This window comes from Ambystoma mexicanum, chromosome 11 (genome assembly GCF_040938575.1).
Source record: "Ambystoma mexicanum isolate Mex_15411 chromosome 11, UKY_AmexF1_1, whole genome shotgun sequence".
In the NCBI taxonomy this organism is placed as follows: Eukaryota; Metazoa; Chordata; class Amphibia; order Caudata; family Ambystomatidae; genus Ambystoma; species Ambystoma mexicanum.
Window position 1 is genome coordinate 249277721 of NC_090934.1, and position 20716 is coordinate 249298436.

The following is a 20716-nucleotide window of genomic DNA, read 5'->3' on the forward strand; positions in this document are numbered from 1 at the left end:
GTTTGCCCAGTTCTTCACCTGTTTTAAGTAGGTTTTTAGGATACAACTCTCTATCATGTTTTTCCCAGTCCCTGCCATGCAGCGAGGCGTATTGGTTCTGTTTCAGTCTCTACAGACCCGAACAAGGAATTCTCCATTGCAGATATCTGCGTCATTTGATTGTGTAGGGTTTTTATGGACTCCAGTCTTTGTGAAGATACATATTCCTCTCACAACAGTTTTAAGTGTTTCCCAGAGTATATTGGGATTTGAGGCTATGGTTTGGTTTTCGGTGAGGAAATTGCTGTTTCCGTGATGATGGAGCTATACGTCTGCCAGTGACATCAGGGTCTAGTCTCCGAGTGGTAATAGCAGGTCTTGGGTGGGACAGTCTCAGCGTCATCAACAGAGGCAAATAGTCAGATAATGTCCCACCCAAATAAGCAGCTACCTAAAACAAATGTGGTGTTCCCTGCCGGTAAATATGTAATCATCGCACTATTAGACGCTGTGCAAATGAGAATAAAATGAGTACGTACGGTCATGGGGGTTCTCTCTGCGCCATACATCTTTCAATGCAATGTTAGTTAAAACCAGAAACTGCGCCGCCATAGCAGGCGATAGATTGCAGATCATCAGTGTGGGTCTATCAAGTTGGGGTTCAAGGACGCATTTAAAATCTCCTCCCCATACCCATATCGCTTCTCTGCCTAGTTCATATTTAGGGATCATCTGTGTTATTGAGGGTGCTGTTAACGTTTAGGGTGTAGACATTAATTAAACACATTTTCGATTCCAGGTGTCCCGACACTATTGCTACCCTGACTTTCCTGTCTCTCTGGAGGGATTCTGCAGTGAAAGGGACCCCTTTTGCTATCAAGAGGAGTAGCTCTCTGGTGTACGTGGAATACGTGGAACCAAATCCCTCTCCTCCCCATGTCTGAAGTCATTTTGTTTCTCGCGAGAGTCTAGGTGTGTTTCCAGAAGCATGACTATGGAGATTTGTTTCTGAGTCATGTATTGCTTTACTCGATGCCTTTTTACAAAGCTATTGAGTCCTCGCACATTCCAGGTTGCCAGCTGGATAGACATTGTCATCTTTTGATGGGTACATAACGTGGATCATCAGCCCCATCCTGTAAGCCTTTCCTGCTCCACCCCTTCTTGTCCGAGTCAGCCACCCCACCCCATTACTGCTATCATCTATCTCAGTATCCATTGATGAAGTACATGGCGGTAAACACGTGTAACCCAACTACAACAAAACCATAAACCACAAAGCACTCAATGATGGGAGCCATAAAGGAAGCTCGCCTATGCACCCTCAGAACATCCAACAATTGTATGCTCTAACCCAAGTTCGATGCAACCCGATTGAGGGGTGCCTGATATGCAGGCATACCATAAGGGAAAAGGGATAACGTATTGGGGAATGGGGGGATGCAAAGGGGTGGTCCTGGGTACCAATCCTCAAAGTGCCCACTGGTGAGGAAGAAGAATAGGAACACAGATGGAATCACATCTAGGGAACCGGGATTCACAGTAGGGCGTCGCGCAATCCCCCTCGCGCAGAATTCGGTTGATCCATCATCTGCGAGGCTAAGTGGGAGCTCATGGACTTATCGTATATCTCTGATCGTGTCTGGGGTCCAGCGCAATCGGTCCTCTAGGTTTCTCAGGTGTTCTCCACTGATACCAATTTCCTCGATGTCTCCGCTGGGTTCAATGTTGTGTCTCTCCCCTCAGTAGTCCTGGGTCCTATATCAGTGTTTTCGATCCAATCCAGAGCCTCTTGTAGAGTGTCAAAAAGCAGGATTGATGATGCAGTACCATACGCCTTAATTATATAAAAGCTCCTCCGCGTTCATCGTCACTAAAGGATTATGTTATATGCTGATTTTTCACCATACGGATCTATATCACTGAATAGTCTTGTGTGCCCTTATTGACGAACGTGCAGCATCCTATGCCATTAGAACATGAAAGTGTAACACTGCCATATACTTTGAAGGTGTAGTGCTCTAATTCCAGACCAGGTAGAAATGTGTGCTATGAGTGCATGGCCTAATGTCTCACATGTGTCCATTTCATTCCTTTCTATGCAGAGCCATCATGATAATTACACAAAAGATCACCAAAGTAGCATTCGAGCTCCATGACGGTGAGTGGAAATGGGCAGCGGGGTGCGGAAGGGAATTCTGGGCTGAAGGGCAGCATAGCTAACACTACATGTGACACACAAAGGCTCTTTGAAGGTCGCAGTATTCATAAAGATGTTCGCATAAAAGAAGAGCATAGATAGTACGATGCAGTAATCACTGTTGTAGACCAGCACAGGAGGATGCTTCCTTTCTTGGGTACACCCATCTCTACATATATGGGGTGAATCGGGCCTATCGGCCACATTTACTCCCTAAAAATAGACAAATACACCCAAAAAATAAAAAAAGTGCTTGTTTGCTGTCTGCCTCAGGGGTGTTGCTAGGTCTTGAAAAGATCCCGGGTTATGCTAATTTTGGGACTGTGGGGACTGGGGGCTAGCTAGCCTTTTTGGTTGTAACCCCTCAGCTTCTAGCCGGGGCTACAACGAAAAGACGCAGGGCTATAGCCCTCTAAACCCCCCTAGCAACGCCTCTGGTCTGCATCCTTTCTCCAACTGAGATTGCTAGACCAGCCATTCCATTAGTGAAGCAACTTTGATTGCTAGTTCAGCTAATGGCCAACATTGCTCCATTGCTTGACTGCTGCAGATTCATTGTTTACATTACTGCGCTCCACTGGGACTGCTCTCATCCACTTCACCAGTGATCTCACCACTGCCCACCACTCTCAACTCACCCCCATTCTCATCCGTTTAGAACTTTCTGCTGCACTCAACAAAGTGGATTACCCCTTTCTCCTTCAAACTCGTTCACCCCACGGCTTCAAGGACAGTGTCCTGGACTGTGTCCTGCTATCTCTCTCACCACTCCACCATCTCATCGGAATCCGGGACCACCTGCCCAACCACCGCTCCCAGTGGGTGTTCCTCATGGATCAGTCTGAGGCCCACTTCGATTCACCTTACACGCCCCTCCCCCTGCAAACTCATTTTCTTCTTTGGCTTTAAATATCACCACTTTGCTGACAATACTCAGATCTTCTTTTCTTTCCTCCCCTTCCCACCTGCAGTCTCTGAATGCATAACAACAATTAAACTGCCACATGCCTTTGGAAATCTCTACACTGCCACATTCTCAACTTCTCAAAGACTGAAGTCATCTTTCTCCCTGCCATGAAAGCCAACCCCACACTCCCTCTCCCTTCTCTTTCCCCACTGACCACCTCACCCCGTCACACACGGCTCGCAACCTTGCGTTCTGTTTGACAGCATCCTCAAACTCTTCCAGTTCATCATGGCCACTGTCACCGCCACCAAACGAAACCTCCCATAAATCTACAGATAAGACACTGTTGGTTTATTTTTTTTGGAGTTTTAACTTTCGGAAAATTGGCTCACACCCAGCACATCACTCAACTAAAATATTTAACTCTACTCTTGTGCTCGTTTTATTGGACTGCTGCATAAGCCTACTTCTTGGTCTGACCCTTTATTCTTTTGCTATGCTCTTCTTTGCGACATGCACCCTTTTGAACATTCCCAGATTCTCCTCTAGCACCACCTACCATCACAATACTGGAAAGTTTTTCACGCCAAATTGCTCTCTTTAAATTCCTGCTACTCATCTATAAATCCATCCAGGGTCTTGCTCCACTACTTCGCTGACTGTATCTCACTACACTCTGCCTCTGGAACTCTCCAATCCTTGTCTCTGCACAAACTATCAGTGCCCTACCCCCAAATAATCTCCCACCTTTGCTTCTTTTCCCTACCACTCTCACTGTACCGGAATGGTCTCTCCTGCCCATCAAAGATATCTCTTTAATTGAGCTCTTGAAAACATGACTCAAACTCCACCTGATAGAAATGGATGAAACATGTGATTTCCTTCTACACTCTTATCAAATCTAACCTCCTAACCCACTTCTCCTGCATGTTGCCCTGAAGACCATTCTATGTAATGTGTACATAAAGGCCTCAGGCTGTCAATGTTAAACATATTGAAATGTCCTCCAGTCCATCTCCCTGGTATATGTTCTCCCTCTGATCCCTTCACCACCATATCTCATTCAAGCAAATGCACCTTATTCCTAGGCTGCCTTTGTTCTCTGGTTTGCCTACTTTGTAAGTCATGTCTGTTTTTAATGACACCCTGGTCTTCAATAAATGCAAAAACAACGACAAACTGTCCCATCCCTAGATTACCTGCTGCCCATCTGACTTCACTCCTTGATTGGCCCAGACTAATAGGTGCATTGCAAGATTAACTCTAAACTCTATAGTTTAATTAACACAGCTCTAGATCAACTGTTACATTGCTAGATTAACCTTGACATTGCCATATTGTTAAAATGTAATCTTACACACACAAAATAATCTTTAATCTATACATATCCAGATCAATTGTGCATGCATTAAATTTCTAATATATAAACCGATAAACTACTGCCTTGCCATATTAAACGTTTTTCCAATTGTTCTACACTCCTTGAATACCCACATTAATGTTACACCTCTAGGATAGTTACCACACTGCTGTCTCAATGTGTGTGCATAGCTAGACCAATTAATGAATAAATAGACTAATTTGTGCATATCCAGATTATTTGTTGCATACCTCGAATATTTGATGTATATGTTGATTAATTGTTGCATTGCCATTTTGATGTGATGCATATCAAGACAACTCATTTTCATAATACATTACATTTATAGAGAAGCCTATGCTTTCTGAGACTACTACGGCGGTCATGTGGTGCAGTATAAAAGCCTCATAACATAATAGCATTTAAATGTTCTTGCATAGCCAGATTAACTTTTCATTCTACTCTGTTCTCTGTTACACACACAGATTAATTATCTCACACCACTAGATCTAGTGCTACATAGCCAGATTTTCTGTAGCAGTGCAACTTTTTTTGGTACTTCAAAATTAACTCTGGCATAGCCAGAATAACTGTTGCATGGCCAGATCTACTGCTGCATAGCCAGATTAACTATTACATGTACAGATTTACAGGTTCATAGCCGATTAATCGTTTCATCTCACTAGATTATTTGCTCAATAGCCAGCTTGATCATTACATGGCCTGCGGTAGCGGCCATGTAGTTATGGTTAAGTTGCTCATCTCATAGGAACAGCACTTTTTGGGCGGCTCATAACTTCGCTCCCCCTGGATGAATCCTCGCCAAAATTTGCTTGCAAAAACAGTATATGGCCCACTCTGAATTTATTTGCAAAGTTTGATGAGGTTTGGTCCAGGGGGCGGAAGTTATAGGGGGGGGCCCCAACATGTATTTTTTTCCCATAGACTGAATGGGGAAAAAACTTGGCTCACGCCTAAAGCCCAAACCGCTGGACGGATTTTCAACAAATTTGCGGCAGGAGCAGCGGCTTGGTCCCAAAAGCGTGCTTTTGTAGAGCTGGTGAAAATCCGCCCAGTAGTTTCTTTTTTTAATGACCGAAAAGTAGGTCTAAAAAAATTAGTGATATCGATGTCCACTCTGCGGACACACTTCCCTGTTCGCTCCACGGACAGGGCTCCGATTGGTTAATCAGCTCGCGTCATGTCCGCGGACATGCAACGTGTTCGCTGATTGGATGGTGAAGAACGTGAAGTGTGTCAGATTTTTGGAAACGCCCACCATCTTGGATTCACAGACATCTGTCAGTGTCGTGAACATCACCGTAAAAACATATTAAAAACCACAACTTTGCACTTGTCAAACTTATCAAATAATCTCTAGGGAGGTGAGGGGTGATGAGGATGGGATGGGATATGGCTGCAAGAAGCAAAAAAAGGGTGTTTTTTGCCACAAAAGTCCACGAACAGTTCAGATGTTCGCAAACAGTCCTGAAAAGTTTGCGGACACCTTAGAATTACAGGGTTGGTGAAATGCAGTTCTTTAATGGCTTATAACTTTGGAGCCACTTCATAGAACTGCATGACATTTTGCATTTATATTTCTGACATGCTTCTGAATTGGGTTACAAAGTTTGGTGGGATTCTGCCATGAGGGGGCAAAATTAGAGGGGGGGTCCCAAAATAATGTAATGGCTTATAAATGAGGTGCCATTTGACGAATCTACACTTAATTTGGCAAACTGATAATAGATCTAGATATAAATGTGTTTGCAAAGTTTGGTGGGATTCTGTCAAGAGGGAGCAAAATTAGAGGGGGGTCCCAAAATATTGTAAAGGCTTATAAATGTGGTGCCATTTGACAAATCTACACACAGGTTTGCAAAAAGATTATAGATCTAGATATAAATGATTTCGTAAAGTCTGAATGGATTTTGTCAAGTGGAGGCTAGGTTATATGACGCTTGTATGTGCATACATTTGACACCTTTGAAAAAAAAAACATGGGTGGATTTCCTGTAAACTTGCGTAAGGAGCATTGGCAAGGACCTACAAGCATGGTTTTGGAAATGTGCCAGTGTTTTATTTTTTGACAAGTGTCATAATGTAGCTACAAAAAATAGTGGTATACCTTTAGTGACTGAGGGGTAGCCTGTGGCCATGGGCAGTGTCCAGATTGTCTGGGTCATGGAATAAGGTCATGATCCGGACAATCTGGCTACTGGCCCAGACCACAAGGGACAAAACAAAGGATTAAAGTGGCCATATCCACCTGGTATTGGCTTTGTGGTAAAGTTATTTCAAATTAGGATAGATCTGAAAGGGAAGAAAAATGTACTCGTGGTAATATGGTCTTAGGGTTCTCTTTTTGCCTTTTGCAGGCTGCCATGGAAAGTGAAGAGGGGCCCTGTATGGAACCCCCGCCTTCCCTTTCCATGGTGGCCATCTTGGAAAAGGATTTTCCTTCCTAAACCGGGACGCAACAGGCGTCCTGGTGTAGGTAGAAAAATCCTCTCTTTTAGCCCCCAGGTTCCCGCTTTGGGAACCTAGGCTACTAATGGCCTTCATCCCCATTTCAGGGGCCGGAATGGGGGGATAATGGTCCAGAGACCTCGTTATCCACCCTTGCTTCGCTTGGGCTGATAACTTGGGCTGCTGGGCCGCTATCCACCATTCCAGTCCCTGGAACGGAGGATGAACGCCACAGTATTGCCATTAGCATAACACAAAATGCAAATGGACATGTTGGAAAATCTTATTGAGTCTATGTACTTTACTGAGAAACATAAAGTAGATGGAGTCTATATGTTTTTTTTAGTTCTATTTTTTAACTGTGAAAGGTGGTTCCTAAAGGAACATGTCTTTTGTTGTTTTTGCATGTCTTTTTTTGGCAGGAGAGCTAAGAACGGTAGGTAAATGAGGGAAATGTAAAAGGGAGGGAAATGAGGGAAGAGGAACCAAACACTAATATGGAGGGGTAGGTGGACAAGGGAAAATGTTGTGCATGTGTTATTTCTATGGTATGGGGCAGTGTTTCTCATGCTCCTTGATTACAGCAGTGGTGGTGGCTCTTGGGGAGGAGGGATGGCATTAGCTGATGCCATTTTAAGATAAATAGTCGTTTTTCTAAATGTATGTACTGTGTACTAGATTGTTAATGGATAATGAGTAGGAATAGGTGTTGGAGCTGTGCAAGGGAAATTTTGAAGTTAAAAGTTCCTAGATCAGTAGAAAATGCAGTTCCGAACTGTCCGCGAAGCAGAGATTTTATCATGAAGTGCGGACAGGTTCTCGGACATGTCATCAGGCAGCGCGCCAGCGTATGGTCATGTGGCACTGTCCGGAAGTGTGCTATGAAGTCAGATGTTCGTAGACATCTATGGATGCAAAACTAGTTGAAATAGTTGCAAAAAGTGTATAGAAGTGTTAAAAATATTCCAGAAGGTGATAAATGGCAGAGCTTTAATGTGACACAATATAAATGGGACACAAATATTGCTATATTGGGTACGTATGATATTAGTAAACTGTAGGAAAATAGCATGCACTGGCAAAAACCCATGAAATTCACTGAAAAAACTTTGTTAAAGGGATGTTATGGTGAAGTTGCACTAATAAAAACCTATGAAATTCAGTGAAAAAAACGTAGTTACAGGGACGTTATGGTTTGAAGTAAAACTGAAAACCCCCCGAAATTCGCCAGTTATGGTAAGCTAAGCAACCATAACTCACGCCACCACAGTGCACTGCTAAGACTAACACCCAGGACATCAAAGTAGGCATCACAAATGTCATTGATGACATCACTGATGACATCACATGTGCATTTACTTTCATGAAAAGTCTGTACAAGGGATTCTTATAGTAATGTTGCTAAACAGTGTGAAGGATCATTGGACTAAATATCATGAGGTACGTAGTGCATTAAGTAATGCATTGATCCAAATGGCATTGTATTATCAGGTTCTTTCCAGTATACTAAGCTACTCATGTAGAAACATAGGCATTGTGTGCAACATACATGATGGATGTATAATATTATTAATCTTACCATGTAGTTAAATGATAAATGCTTTTTATTACATTTTTGCCTACTGTGCAACATTTAATAACTAGCTAATAAAACCCACTTACTACATAATTGCATTATTCGAAACAAAACACAAATAGACAACAACACATACAAATTTGAGCATATACAAGGAAAAGGTAGCAAACAACAGTATTACCAGCCAATCTTCATATCCTAACTGATTAACTTTATACCCAGAAATGATTGCTCTGCTTCAAAGCTACTGCTTTGCTATGTATAACTATCATATAATGTGATGTGAGTGGACCCTAAGGAAAGTAGTGTGCATACAATGTATACAAATATGAGCATATCCAGGAAAAGTAAAGTAAAAAAGAACTATAAGAAAGCGTTGATAATCTTACTGATTATCTTCATTCATGTTTTCCAAATCTGTGTTTTCCCCTTTGTATATGTTTCATATGCTGTGAGTGAACCCTAAGTGAATTACTGTAAAAATATATTTTAAGTCTAAATCTACAAATATAGTACTTTTGAATTTTTAGTTTGTGACTATTACTGGCCTAGATATGTCTGTAAAGGAAAAAAGAGGGAGCCTGGCATGTGATGTCATCAGTGATGTCATCAATGACATTTGTGATGTCATATTTGATGTCCTGGGTGTTAGTTTTAGCAGTGCACGGTGGTGGCGCGATTTATGGTTGCTTAGATTACCATAACTGGCGAATTTCAGGGGGTTTTCGGTTTTACTTGGAACCATAACGTCCCTGTAACAACGTTTTTTTCACTGAATTTCATAGGTTTTTATTAGTGCAACTTAACCATAACGTCTCTTTAACAAAGTTTTTTCATTGAATCAAAGAATGTAATTATATTTAATAACGCATAGCAATAATTCAATTGCATAGCCAGATTTATTGATGCATTGAATAACTAGTTTGCATAAACAGATTACTTTTTGCATATCCAGATGAACTGTTGCATACCTCAATTATTTATTGCATAGGTATATTAATTGATGCATAGCTATATTTACTTAATGCATAGCTAGATATATTACTGCATAAACAGGTTAACTGCTGTGTCGCTTCCTTACTTGTTGCAAAACCTAGATAATTGGTTACAGTTTGACTATTTGCTCTCCACCTATATCTCGCTCTTTAGTTGCCCATATTAATTGCTTTACCACCAGATTAATTGATGCATAGCAAAGTCATTTGTTGCATCACCAGATTAATTGTTGCATAGCAAAGTCATTTGTTGCATCACCAGATTAATAGTTTTCTCCAACTATACGTCACTTTTTAGTTGCCTGCATTCATTGTTTCACCTCTAAATTAAATATTCCATTGCTATATACATGTGTTGCATAATTAGATTAATTATTGGATAAGATGTATTTTCTATTTCCAAATGAATAATTGTTGTATATTTTTGTTATTAATTTCATATGTCAAATAATTGTTGCATCGCTAAATTAATTTGATGCATGGCTAGATTCGCTATTGCATAACGACATTAACTTCTGCAACCCTAGATATATTGTTACATAACTAGATTAATTGTTGTCCAACTGTACTTCCTGTTACATACCTGCCATTTGCCTAACCTCTTTTCCCCAACTGACATGCTACCCCTCTAAAGTCGCCTTCCACCCTCCAGTGCACGCAGACACACACATCCCCCTCCATGGCCAACAGCTTACACTACACACACAGTTACCTCAGGCCTAACGCAAGACCACATGAGGTGACTCATAGAATAGTCTATCTACGATTGTGTGGTGTGTGTGAGACCCCCTAGTTCAGCATTCAGAGGAAGCTGTTGGGGAATTGACAAGGATACTATTGAGCAGTAGTCCTGTGCTATTGCTGCATCCTGGGCACAGTATAGTGCAGTATTGCGGTGGTAAGGATGCAGATTTGGCATGCCACTGTGCAAGAATACCCTGCTAATGCTGCTTAGTGAGCACATTGTAGCGTGCCTGCTGTTCCCATGGTAATTGAGTATGTTCCCTGGGTAATGTTGTATGTAGATTAGTCTTCCTCAGACAATGCTTTATATTGGGCACAGAGTGGCACAGTATTCCCATCGAAATGCCGTACAATCAGAATATTGCAGCATATCATTCTGAGAGTAAAGCTGTACATCGGGTACATTATAACACAGTGTTCCCTTGATAATTGTGAATGCTGGCCATATTACAGTGAAGTGTTCTCATGGCAAGCCCATGTATTCAGCACATTACAGGGCGGAATTTCCATGCTTCCCAAAGATAGGTCAGCGCCCAATCCTAGTGGGCACATTAAAGTCCCTTGGTAAGGCTGCATGTTGGGCACCATACAGTGCAGTATCGCCACAGCAGTGTCAAATATACAGCATATCACAGCACAGCATTTCTACGATAATGATGTACACTTGGTACATTGTATGCCAGTAGACCAATGGTAATTCTGTATGTTGGGCGTATATAATGCCTAAGTGATGGTGCACATTATAGTGTAGTATTCCTATTGCGGTATTGTATATTGGGAACAATTCAGTGCAGTATTGCTATAGTAAGGGTGTATCCGTGGCATATTACAGCACAGCATTCCCCTGGTAATACTGTATGCTGTGTACATAGAGCAGAATATTCCCTCGGTAATTCTGTATGTAGTGCAATATTGTGATGGTAATGCTGTGCACGTGCACATTATAGTACGGCATTGCCATGGAAATGCTGTATACTGGGCACATTATAGTGAGCATTTCCTTCTTTAATTCTGTACATGGTGCAGTATAGTATAGTAATGCTGAATATGCAGAACATTACTGCACAGCATTCCCTTGGTAATGGTGTATACTGGGTCCATATAGCACACGACTCACCTGGTAATACTGTATGCTGTTTACATAGAACAGAGTATTCCCTTGGTAATTCTGTATGTAGTGCAATATTGTGATGGTAATGCCGTGCACGTGCACATTATAGTGCGATATTGCCATGGAAATGCTGTATACTGAGGACATTATAGTGCACAATGCCTTCTTGAATTCTGTACATGGCACAGTATTCCTTTAGTAATGCTCAGATTACTTACTCCTCGTCCTACTCTTCCTCGTCACAGTACTCACCAATGAGGCCTCGTCTCCCATACAAGAACTTTATTTTTCTTTTTGAGGTATACACCTCCTACGTACCCACAATACACCAGTGCATAGCAAGCATGGACAGATCCCGGGCCCTTCAACACCACGGGAGGGTGCGGAGGGTCGTCAGTACTGTGACAAGGAAGAGTAGGACTAGGAGTAATGAAGATTGCCATTAGGTAATCTGAGCATTCCCTCCACGTCCCTCTTCCTTGTCCCAGTACTCACCTATGAGGCGTACACAAGCCAAAACAAGTGAAAGGGCCCAAAGGAAGCAGGAAAGCAAGAGGTCACTAAGGAATCAATGCAAAAACACCATGTTTATTGTGCCATTGAACAACAGAACATCACAACTGGGACACGGACAGCACCCCATTTCCAATGGAACCATCCCTACAATTGCCCACATTTAGCCTGTAATGCATAATAAAGGTGTCCAGGTTGCGGCACTGCAAATCTCATGCAACGGAACACCTTGAGCATCTGCCCAGGGAGCAGCCATACCCCAGGTAGAACCACTGCACATCCAAATGGACAGAAAGACCAGAGGCCACATTCGCCAAATAAATCACCAACTTAAACCAGCGACTAATGGAAACAATCAACACCTTACTCCCAGCACCAGCCACACCAAAAGTCACCAGAAGACTGTCGGAACGACAAACAGGTTCCGTCCTGGCCTGATACTCCAGGACTGCCCAACGCACATCAAGGGAGTGCCACGCTACCTCCTCAGGGACAGAGGGTCAGGAAAAAGGCAAGGAAGACCATTTCCTGTGGCAAATGAAACCTAGAGGCTGCTTTAGGCAAGAACGAGGGATCACACTGCAACACCAAGCAGTCAGATAACATACAATGAAAAGGAGGACGGCAAAGGAGAGTCCCATTCTCCCCCAGACGCCGTGCAGACGCGATGACAACCAGGAAAGCCATCTTGAGCGTAATGTGCTTAAGATCAACAAGGTCAATCGGCTCAAAGGGAGCCGATTGAAGAAACCTCAAAACCAGGGGCAGATCCAAAGGGGGTTGGACCCGAATACACTAGTCGGCTTAGAAGAAGCCAAGCTCCTAAGGAACTGGCCCACCAGGCCTAAATCCAACAAGGGAACTCTGTAACCCTCCAACAGGGTCTACAATTTAGCCCATTGAGCCTGCAAACTGGCCATGGCCATCCCCTTATCGAAACCATCCTGCAAAAACTGCAACACCCCTGGGACATCACAAACCTAGGGGGGAAACCCGACACCCTCACACAAGCTGAGAAAATGGGCCCAATGCCTATCAAAGGCCTTCAAGGTACTAGGTCGCCTGGAATGGAGAATGGTTTCCACCACCAGAGCCAAAAAAAAGAACAAAGTCAACAACCTTGCCCTCTCAGGAGCCAAGCTCACCAGCAGATAACAGGCAACCCCACCACCGGAACCTCCCGAAGAGGGCAAGGCCTGCTGGGAATCCTCCAGACTTCCCGTACCTGGAGATCCATGAGCAACGGTAGCCACCCCCTGCGAGGCCAAAAGGGAACCACCATGATCACCAGAGGATCTTCTGTACCACCTGGGAAATGAGAGCAAGAGGAGGGAAGGCCGACAGGAGACCCCAACGCCACTCGACATTCAAGGCATCCACCCCCATACCTCTATCAATGAGAGCTGTGAGCAAAATCTGGGAACCCTGGCCGAGGAGAGGGAAGCAAACTGATCTAAATCCTGTGTCATGAACCGCGACAAACACCCGCAAACGCCTGACCAGACAACACCGACACCAGGCAGACCGGTAACACTTGACTGAGACGATCCGCAACCACATTCTCCACCCCTGAATGTGTACCACCTCCAGGGAAAGCAAATGGCACCTGGCCCAAACCCCCATGTACCCTGCCAGAGAATTCAGGGCCCTGGACCCCGAAACTCCCTGATTGTTCACATAGCCCATGGCAGAGGAATTGTTGGTCCGAACCAATACAGCTCGGCCCTGCAAGAGGTGAGCAAACCACAGGAGAGCCCGATAAATGGCTGCCAACTCCTTCCAATTTGAGGATCGACAGAGCCCTTATATGCCCCACCACTCCTGAGCAGACAGAGACCCCATGGAGGCCCCCCACCTGAAGCCACTGTTGTCAGTGGTCAGAACTGCAAGAGAGGGACAATCCAGCTTTACCCCCCTCAATAGGTAGGAATTTATCAACTACCAACCCAGAGAAATCTGCAGATCGCTCAAAATCAAGACCCGCTGCCGGAGAGACTGGTAGGAGGGGGATCTTAGAAGCAGAAGATGGACCACCAAGGGTCGAGGATGGAGGTAGGCCCAGGGGACCAGACAAACACAAAAAGCCATGTGCCCCTGTACCACCAGGAGCTCCCGTGCTGATGCCCAGGGACTTCGAAAGACCTTGGAAAGGAGGGACTGGAGACAGAGATCCCTGGCATATGGCAGAAGAACTTTCCCACTTCTGGTGCAGAACCAAGCCCCTATGAACACCAGGTCATGGAAAGGGGCCATCTGAAACTTTTCCCAGTTGATCAGGGAGCCCCATTCCTGGAGTGACTGACAGACAATGAGAAGGTGAGATTGAACAGTGCAGCTGAGATCTGCCTTGACCAGCCAGTCGTCCAGTAAATGGAACAGCTGGATTCCCCACAGATGCAAATGTGCCACCAACGGAGCCAAAATCTTTGTAAAGACCCTTGGAGCTGATTTCAATCCAAAGGGAAGAACCTGAAACTGAAAATGGGCAGAGTAGTCATTATCCAGGACGGCTAAAGAGGTGGAGACAGAAATTCTATCCGGTAACCTTCCCGAACAATCTGCAGTACCCAAGCCTCGGAGGAGCACCGCACCCACACAGGAAAATAATGTTGAGGTTTGGCCCCCACAGGTCCACAGTAATGGTCAGGGCTTCAGATGTCCCTCCACCGTCTTTGGACCTGCGGGCCTTGAAGGAAAGCCCCATGAGTGGTGAAACAGGCCATGCCTGCCCCAGATCATCTGCTCCGAGGTGCATCCCCCGAAGAACGGCGAACCCGTGGAGCAGGCTTATGCCACAACCAATCTGTGTGCTTGTCCGCCCTGGACACCTGGTGAACATTGTCTTCCAGAGAGTCCCCGAAAAGCTTACTGCCCATAAAGGGGAGCTTAAGAGCAGCATCCTTCTGGGAGTTGTCGGATTTCCAGTCCCTCAAATGAAGACAAAAGCACCCATGGTCATGGCGGTGCTCCTGACCCCATCATATGAAAGACCTGGAGCACAGTCTGAGACATCTTCCATCGCCTTATGAGGAAGCCAGAAGCCCCCCAGAACCATCCCTGCTGTATAGGACCCGTAGACATTGGCCCGCAGTGCTAGATGTGAACCCACATGTGCTTTCTTTAATGCAGCATTCGCTTAACAGTCCACCAGGTCCCAAAGGGCAGCTTCCTCCACAGCCATGGAGGAATGGCTCACCAAACTGGCCAGAATATCGTCAACAGCCACTGTGCCTGGGAGAAAGTCCTCAGCCCCCTTCAAAGGATAGCAATGTGCCATGAAGGACGGCATGGAGACATGTGCTCTGGGTTCTTCCATTCACAGAGCACGTTTTTCTTTATATACGATATTAGGGGAAGCCATAGTTTTGGGGTGTGCTAATATTGCCGTATCTTAGGGTTAGATGAGCTCCCCCTGACCCCATCCACAGGGCCAGAAAATGCAATGGAGTCCCAAACCTGGGATATCACAGTTTCCACTTCATCCCTGGATGGATATTTCCCTTCGGCCTCTTCGTCTGACTCAGACCCCGCCTGATGAATAGATACAAGTAGAGGAAATTGAGGGGGGCGACGAGGAAGACGAAACTGAAGAGGAGGCGCTGGCCCTATGCATGTGCTGGCCCCCAGAACCCTCATGCTCTTCAATGGCCTGCTACATAAGGGCTTTGATCTCCTTCTGGGATAAAGAAAACTTCATCCCGTGGGCTTTTTGTGTTTCTTCCTGGCGTGATGTTGGTCAGGACTTGGAGAACCAGCAGGAGAGTCCACATGTCTGTATTTCTCAGACTACTTGCCAATCAGAACCGCCAAGCCAACCCCCACAGTCTGCAGCATGTCGCTGAAGAAGTGGTCTCCAGGCAACAGGAAGGAAGCAGGGAGCAAGCGGCAACCGACACAGGAATGCCAACCAGCCCCGCCCCCAGTCGGGCCATCTGGGAGGATAGGAGAACTCCCTGGCCAGCAGAATCCCCATGAAAGCCCCACCTTCAACCAGGCCCCAGAAGGAAGAGGGGGGGCTGGGAACCCTTATATTATATACCATAATGCAAGGCACCCGGAACAGCCGTAATAATGCCAGGTGAACCTGAAACACATGATATCAGCCATTCCACAGACCCCCAAGCCCTGCAGGTGGTCCCAGTTAGCAATGCCCACTCAACCGGGCACCAAGCTCCGCAGTAAGCCCGGGAGCCCACCTCTCACTGTGAGTACGCCACGCCCACCAGTAGACACCACCGTGGAGGACACCTCAAGGGGGTAACCAGGGGTTACACCTGTGCCCCATGAGGTCTCTCTTGCTACCCCTAAAAAAATTAAATTAAAAAATGTATATATTCATTTATTTATTTTTAAATTGAAACGCCTGGACTGTGGCTAGCGCCATGTGGCTCTTTGGTTCTGGAGTCGCTGGCTTTTTTGTTCAGGCCTCTTAAAAATAAATGAGGGTTCCACAAGGGTAACACTTTGAGCAGTGACCCTAAATAAGAAAGAATAGGAATGACAAATAATTGGTCTTTCTGGAGTTCTATACAATAATTGCTAAACTCATTAAAGGTTTATTTCAGGCACACTCCAGGGGGTGAGGCCCTGATTTAGTTTTTTCTGAAACACCTCAAATTCACAATACAGACAAAAACTTCCAAGAAGCATTTAGAGTAGAATAAGCATCCAGTTTGGGCCATGTTTTTTGCTTTTTGCAAGTTGCAGTTATAGCATGTTTTTTTCTCGACGTTGTCTCTGTTATGATCATCACAAGACATTCCATCTCGGTGGTGTCACTTCACAAAATCCTTGTGCCTAAAAGCTTGTGTACAGTGTAGAAGTGTTTGACCATAGCACATACATTGGCCCTTGATTTCATTGTGCCACAATTAATGCTTTGTTGTAATGTGTCTATCTTTCCTTTCTCCATGGCATGTTGTTCAGGATTTTTTTTGCATGTATGAGGTAACGAGTGCCCAGAGTATGGGATGCCGTGTTAGTGTGCTGCTTTCCCTGCCATACGCAAAATTCTTTAATACACAGTTATGAACCCTTCCGGTGTGTTTGTATTTTGACAACCTCTGAAGCCTTAAAAGTAGATCCACGCAGGCTTGACATGTGGCCAACTTTATGCCAGACCTGCAGATGAACTGGCCTGATGTTAAATCTCAATTACCAGTTGAATGGTATCCACTACAGGGTGTAATTTGCTTTCTGACTTTGAGAACATTCAGACATGTAATTGCTCATTTTACTATAGACGGTGAGATAGCTATAGCCGGTAAGATAGCTCAGTGGGTTGAGCGCTCGGTGCTCCAGAAGGATCCAGTCCCCGTCGGACACAAGAGAAAATGAAATGGTGTATTGTGGGTATGTAGGAGGTTTATACCTCGGAAGGGAAAAAAAAGTTCCTGTATGGAAGGCGGGGCCTCATAGGTGAGTATTGGGACGAGGAAGAGGGACGTGAAGATAATGCTGACTATGCAGCATATTGCTGCACAACGTTCCCTTGGTAACAGTGTATGTTGGGTACATTACAGTACAGTATTCCGCTAGTAATTCTGTACATTTAGCACATTATAGTGAAGTATTCCCATGGTATGCTGGATATAGGAATATTATAGCAAGGAAGTATGCCTCCATTACTTATGATATTGGGGCCCAATCTCTAGGAAGGAGACAACACATGAACTATTCTGTGTGGACGTTGCCCTAATTTTATGAAACACTGCTTATTGGCCATGGGTCGGCCGAACAGCCACTTACCCTATGCCAACCCTTGGTATGATAAAGTAGAGCCCGCTGAGCTCCCCGTCCCCCTTCATACCCTTTCATGCAGCCCCCACACAGAGCGCCAACAAGGATGTGCTTGGGTATCAGCACATGTGCAATCAGACATGAGTGGCCTCAGGAACATGGGTGGGGTCAGGGATGTGCTCTCTGGCACGGGTACTGCATTCCCAGAGAACACAGAGCGGACTGGCCTATCGTAAGATCACAGCTCGGTGCCTCAGAAATGGCCAGTAGGGCAGATAAGAGTCAGTCACGTGCCTCTGAAAGGCCAACAGGAGTGGTGCATGCAGCTTGGAATAGGACTGACCCAGCTGCAGTCTCCACCCGTTCAGAACAGTCCTCGCCCCTGTTGGCAAATGCTGCGCAAAGCATTGGTTCGCACACACACGATTTGGTTTGGCATATGTTTGTTATTGTTTATGGTTTACAAAGAAACCTTAACAACACATGACATCAATTTAGAGAAATACCTATAAAAAGCAGCTTCCTATAGAATTAGCATAATGGATTTCACAATTCAATTACACGATTTTAAAAAAGGCAATCAATATCACATTTTATCATGTATCCAAAATACAGTAATCTAACATTAAAGAAGCCGATAGATAGCAGCAGTATCATACAGAATATCAATCAGAATGAGCAGACTGGATTTCACAACTCAATTCCAAGATTTGAAATAGACACTCGACACTGCTCCTTTGTCCAGCATGATTTATAGCGGTCTTATATAGGTCCCTTTTGCCTTTTTGATGATCTCTTGGTGCTTGGTCCTGGAAGAAAAAAGGCGCGTGGACTAAAAGAAGAGGAGGGAGAGAATGCAGTAACCCGTTTTCTGAATGCTGGTAGCTTTTCAAGTCTTTCTTGGTGGGAACGCATCTAATGCGTGTATGCAGAGACCACGGAAGTACGTGACTATGCTTCCTGGCTCGCGACCGCGGGGTCTTCCGGGTGTGCGGGAGGGTCTGGTGGCTGTGGGGGTGACTCTGGTGGCTGTGGGATGGTGATCTAGTAAAGAGATGTCAGATATCATGTAGAGTACCCCCTCCTCTCTCCGCTGGAGGGGGTGTGTGCTCGGGAGCGGTGGGCAGAGGCAGTCTTTGCGGCGAGCCTTGTCTGTACAAAGTAAGGAGGAAAAGTGAGCCGGATAGTGGTAAAGCGATGCCGCCATGTTCTTCGACTGAGGATGCTTGGCATTGCCAAATGACGAGCCTGTTCACTTGATGGCAAACCATTTCTGGGAGGTATTCTTCTTATGGCCTCCTCAAGGCTGAGCTCAGAACCCGCCTTTGCCAATTCTGATGGCGCCTGCCTCACTGACAGCTCTTGCAAAGGGCACCCAATGGATTGGCGCCTGCATTTGGTCCCAGGGGGTGCCAGAGGATGGAGGGTGGTGAGGTCTACGACTCCAACCTCCAAATGAGGAGAAGCTCCCGGAGGGTCCTAGGGCGACACATGGACTCTCACAATGTCTTCCCAGGAGCACCAGAATATCTGCCATGCTCTTGTTGGCAGACATTGAGTGCCACAGCAAGGTGCTTCTTGATGGGAAAATACTGCAAGCATAAAAATGCATGCACCAGCAGAGGGGACCCAGAAGGCATCAGTGCCCCCAAATTCTAAAATCTCACCACACTTTAGTGGAGGGGGGTCAGGAAAATGGCAGTTTGCCAGTGGCTGCATAAATCCTTGCGCTGGTGGACTCCACAAGATGAGTCCTGCTTTAGAAAATCAGGAAACACCCAAGAACCCGAAAACTTCCCTAATAAAAAAAAAAAGTTTGGGAGTGGTGCAAGAATGGACGGGAATCATGTGCTGTTCACATACATGCTACACTCCTTCTACAATGGTATCTCAGATGTCCCTTTAGGCCAATCCTTATTTGTTTTGTCGTGTACATCCTCCGGAGATAGAATATTTTCCAACCACTAGAGACAGACCACTTGTCTTTATAAACACAACTTTAAGTGAGCTAGGCTTCTCCATGACTCGGCCCGAAATGGTGCAAACATTAATCTCCAGCAAGGGTCCTCCTACCTTTGCCCTGTGACCTGATTACCCTGCACACTAACACTTTAACAATCAATAAAAAGATGAGACGGGACAATACTGTGCTTGCCCTTTAGATGTCACTATCATCCCATTTTCAAAATCAGAACATCAGTTTCATACATTTGGAGTTATACTATATGTTTCATAATATGCTGAAGGGAAAATGTTTTATAGCGAATATGTTGTTTATTGTTATACTATATTGCAGTCTTCCTATTAGAGTGATTAAATAAAAATGAAATCATAAATAAGAACCCTGGATCTCATTTGGAAGGACTGACTGTTTTGAACCTGCATTAACCTATTTTGTATTGATTTTTGATAATTTGAATATTTTTATTTTAGGCATTTTTTTTTGGACTGTTGTCTATTTACCAAATCTTTTAAAATCGATTTTGCTTCCTTTCGTGGAAAGTACGAAACACGCCAAACCTTACTCCCCTTCTATTAAATCTAACCGCCTAACCCACTTCTACTGCATCTATTAATCCACTCCTTTAGTTATACGGGCCACACGCAATAATAAAAATAATAATAATTCTTATTTATATAGCGCTATGAACCCTCGGGCATCTGAGCGCTGCTTATTATCACCCACGGTGTGTGGAGCTCATTTATTGAACTTGGATGGACGAAAGGCTGCCGGGATTCGAACCTTGGCCCGCGGATGTCAAAGCGAGCGCTATACTCGCTGTCCTATCTGACCGGCAAATGCTCTGTTGCTACTTGCCATTTTGAGGCCACACCAGACTTGCTTAGGTCCTGCAACACTTATGGTTAATTAGTCGTTAGCCCCCAGCCCTCGATTTCTCATCCACTTAATGCACTGCTCACGTGTGTAAAAAGAAAATGAAAACAGCTCACCTTCTCTGAATCCCAGAGAGCCTTTCGGCTGTTGAGTTTACAGTGCAGTGCAAGTTCATTTCTGCATACCATAATTCAGTCATTCATTCATCAACTATCTCTTTTCAGGCACGGCACGGGTTGCGGAATCGCTCAGCGCAGGGCAGAAGCTCCGGGCCCTCAGGTAAGTTC

The 20716-nt window shown here is 44.8% G+C and overlaps 1 protein-coding gene across 1 annotated transcript in view; it reads left to right on the forward strand.

Moving 5' to 3' along the window:
* The window catches only part of LOC138503329 (lysophospholipid acyltransferase 2-like), a 228382-nt gene that overhangs the window by 151355 nt on the left and 56311 nt on the right, over positions 1-20716 (forward strand). The window contains exons 5-6 of the mRNA XM_069622961.1: positions 2085-2140; positions 20654-20708. Coding sequence (XP_069479062.1) covers positions 2085-2140; positions 20654-20708 — 111 coding nt within the window. The remainder of the gene's footprint in view (positions 1-2084; positions 2141-20653; positions 20709-20716) is intronic.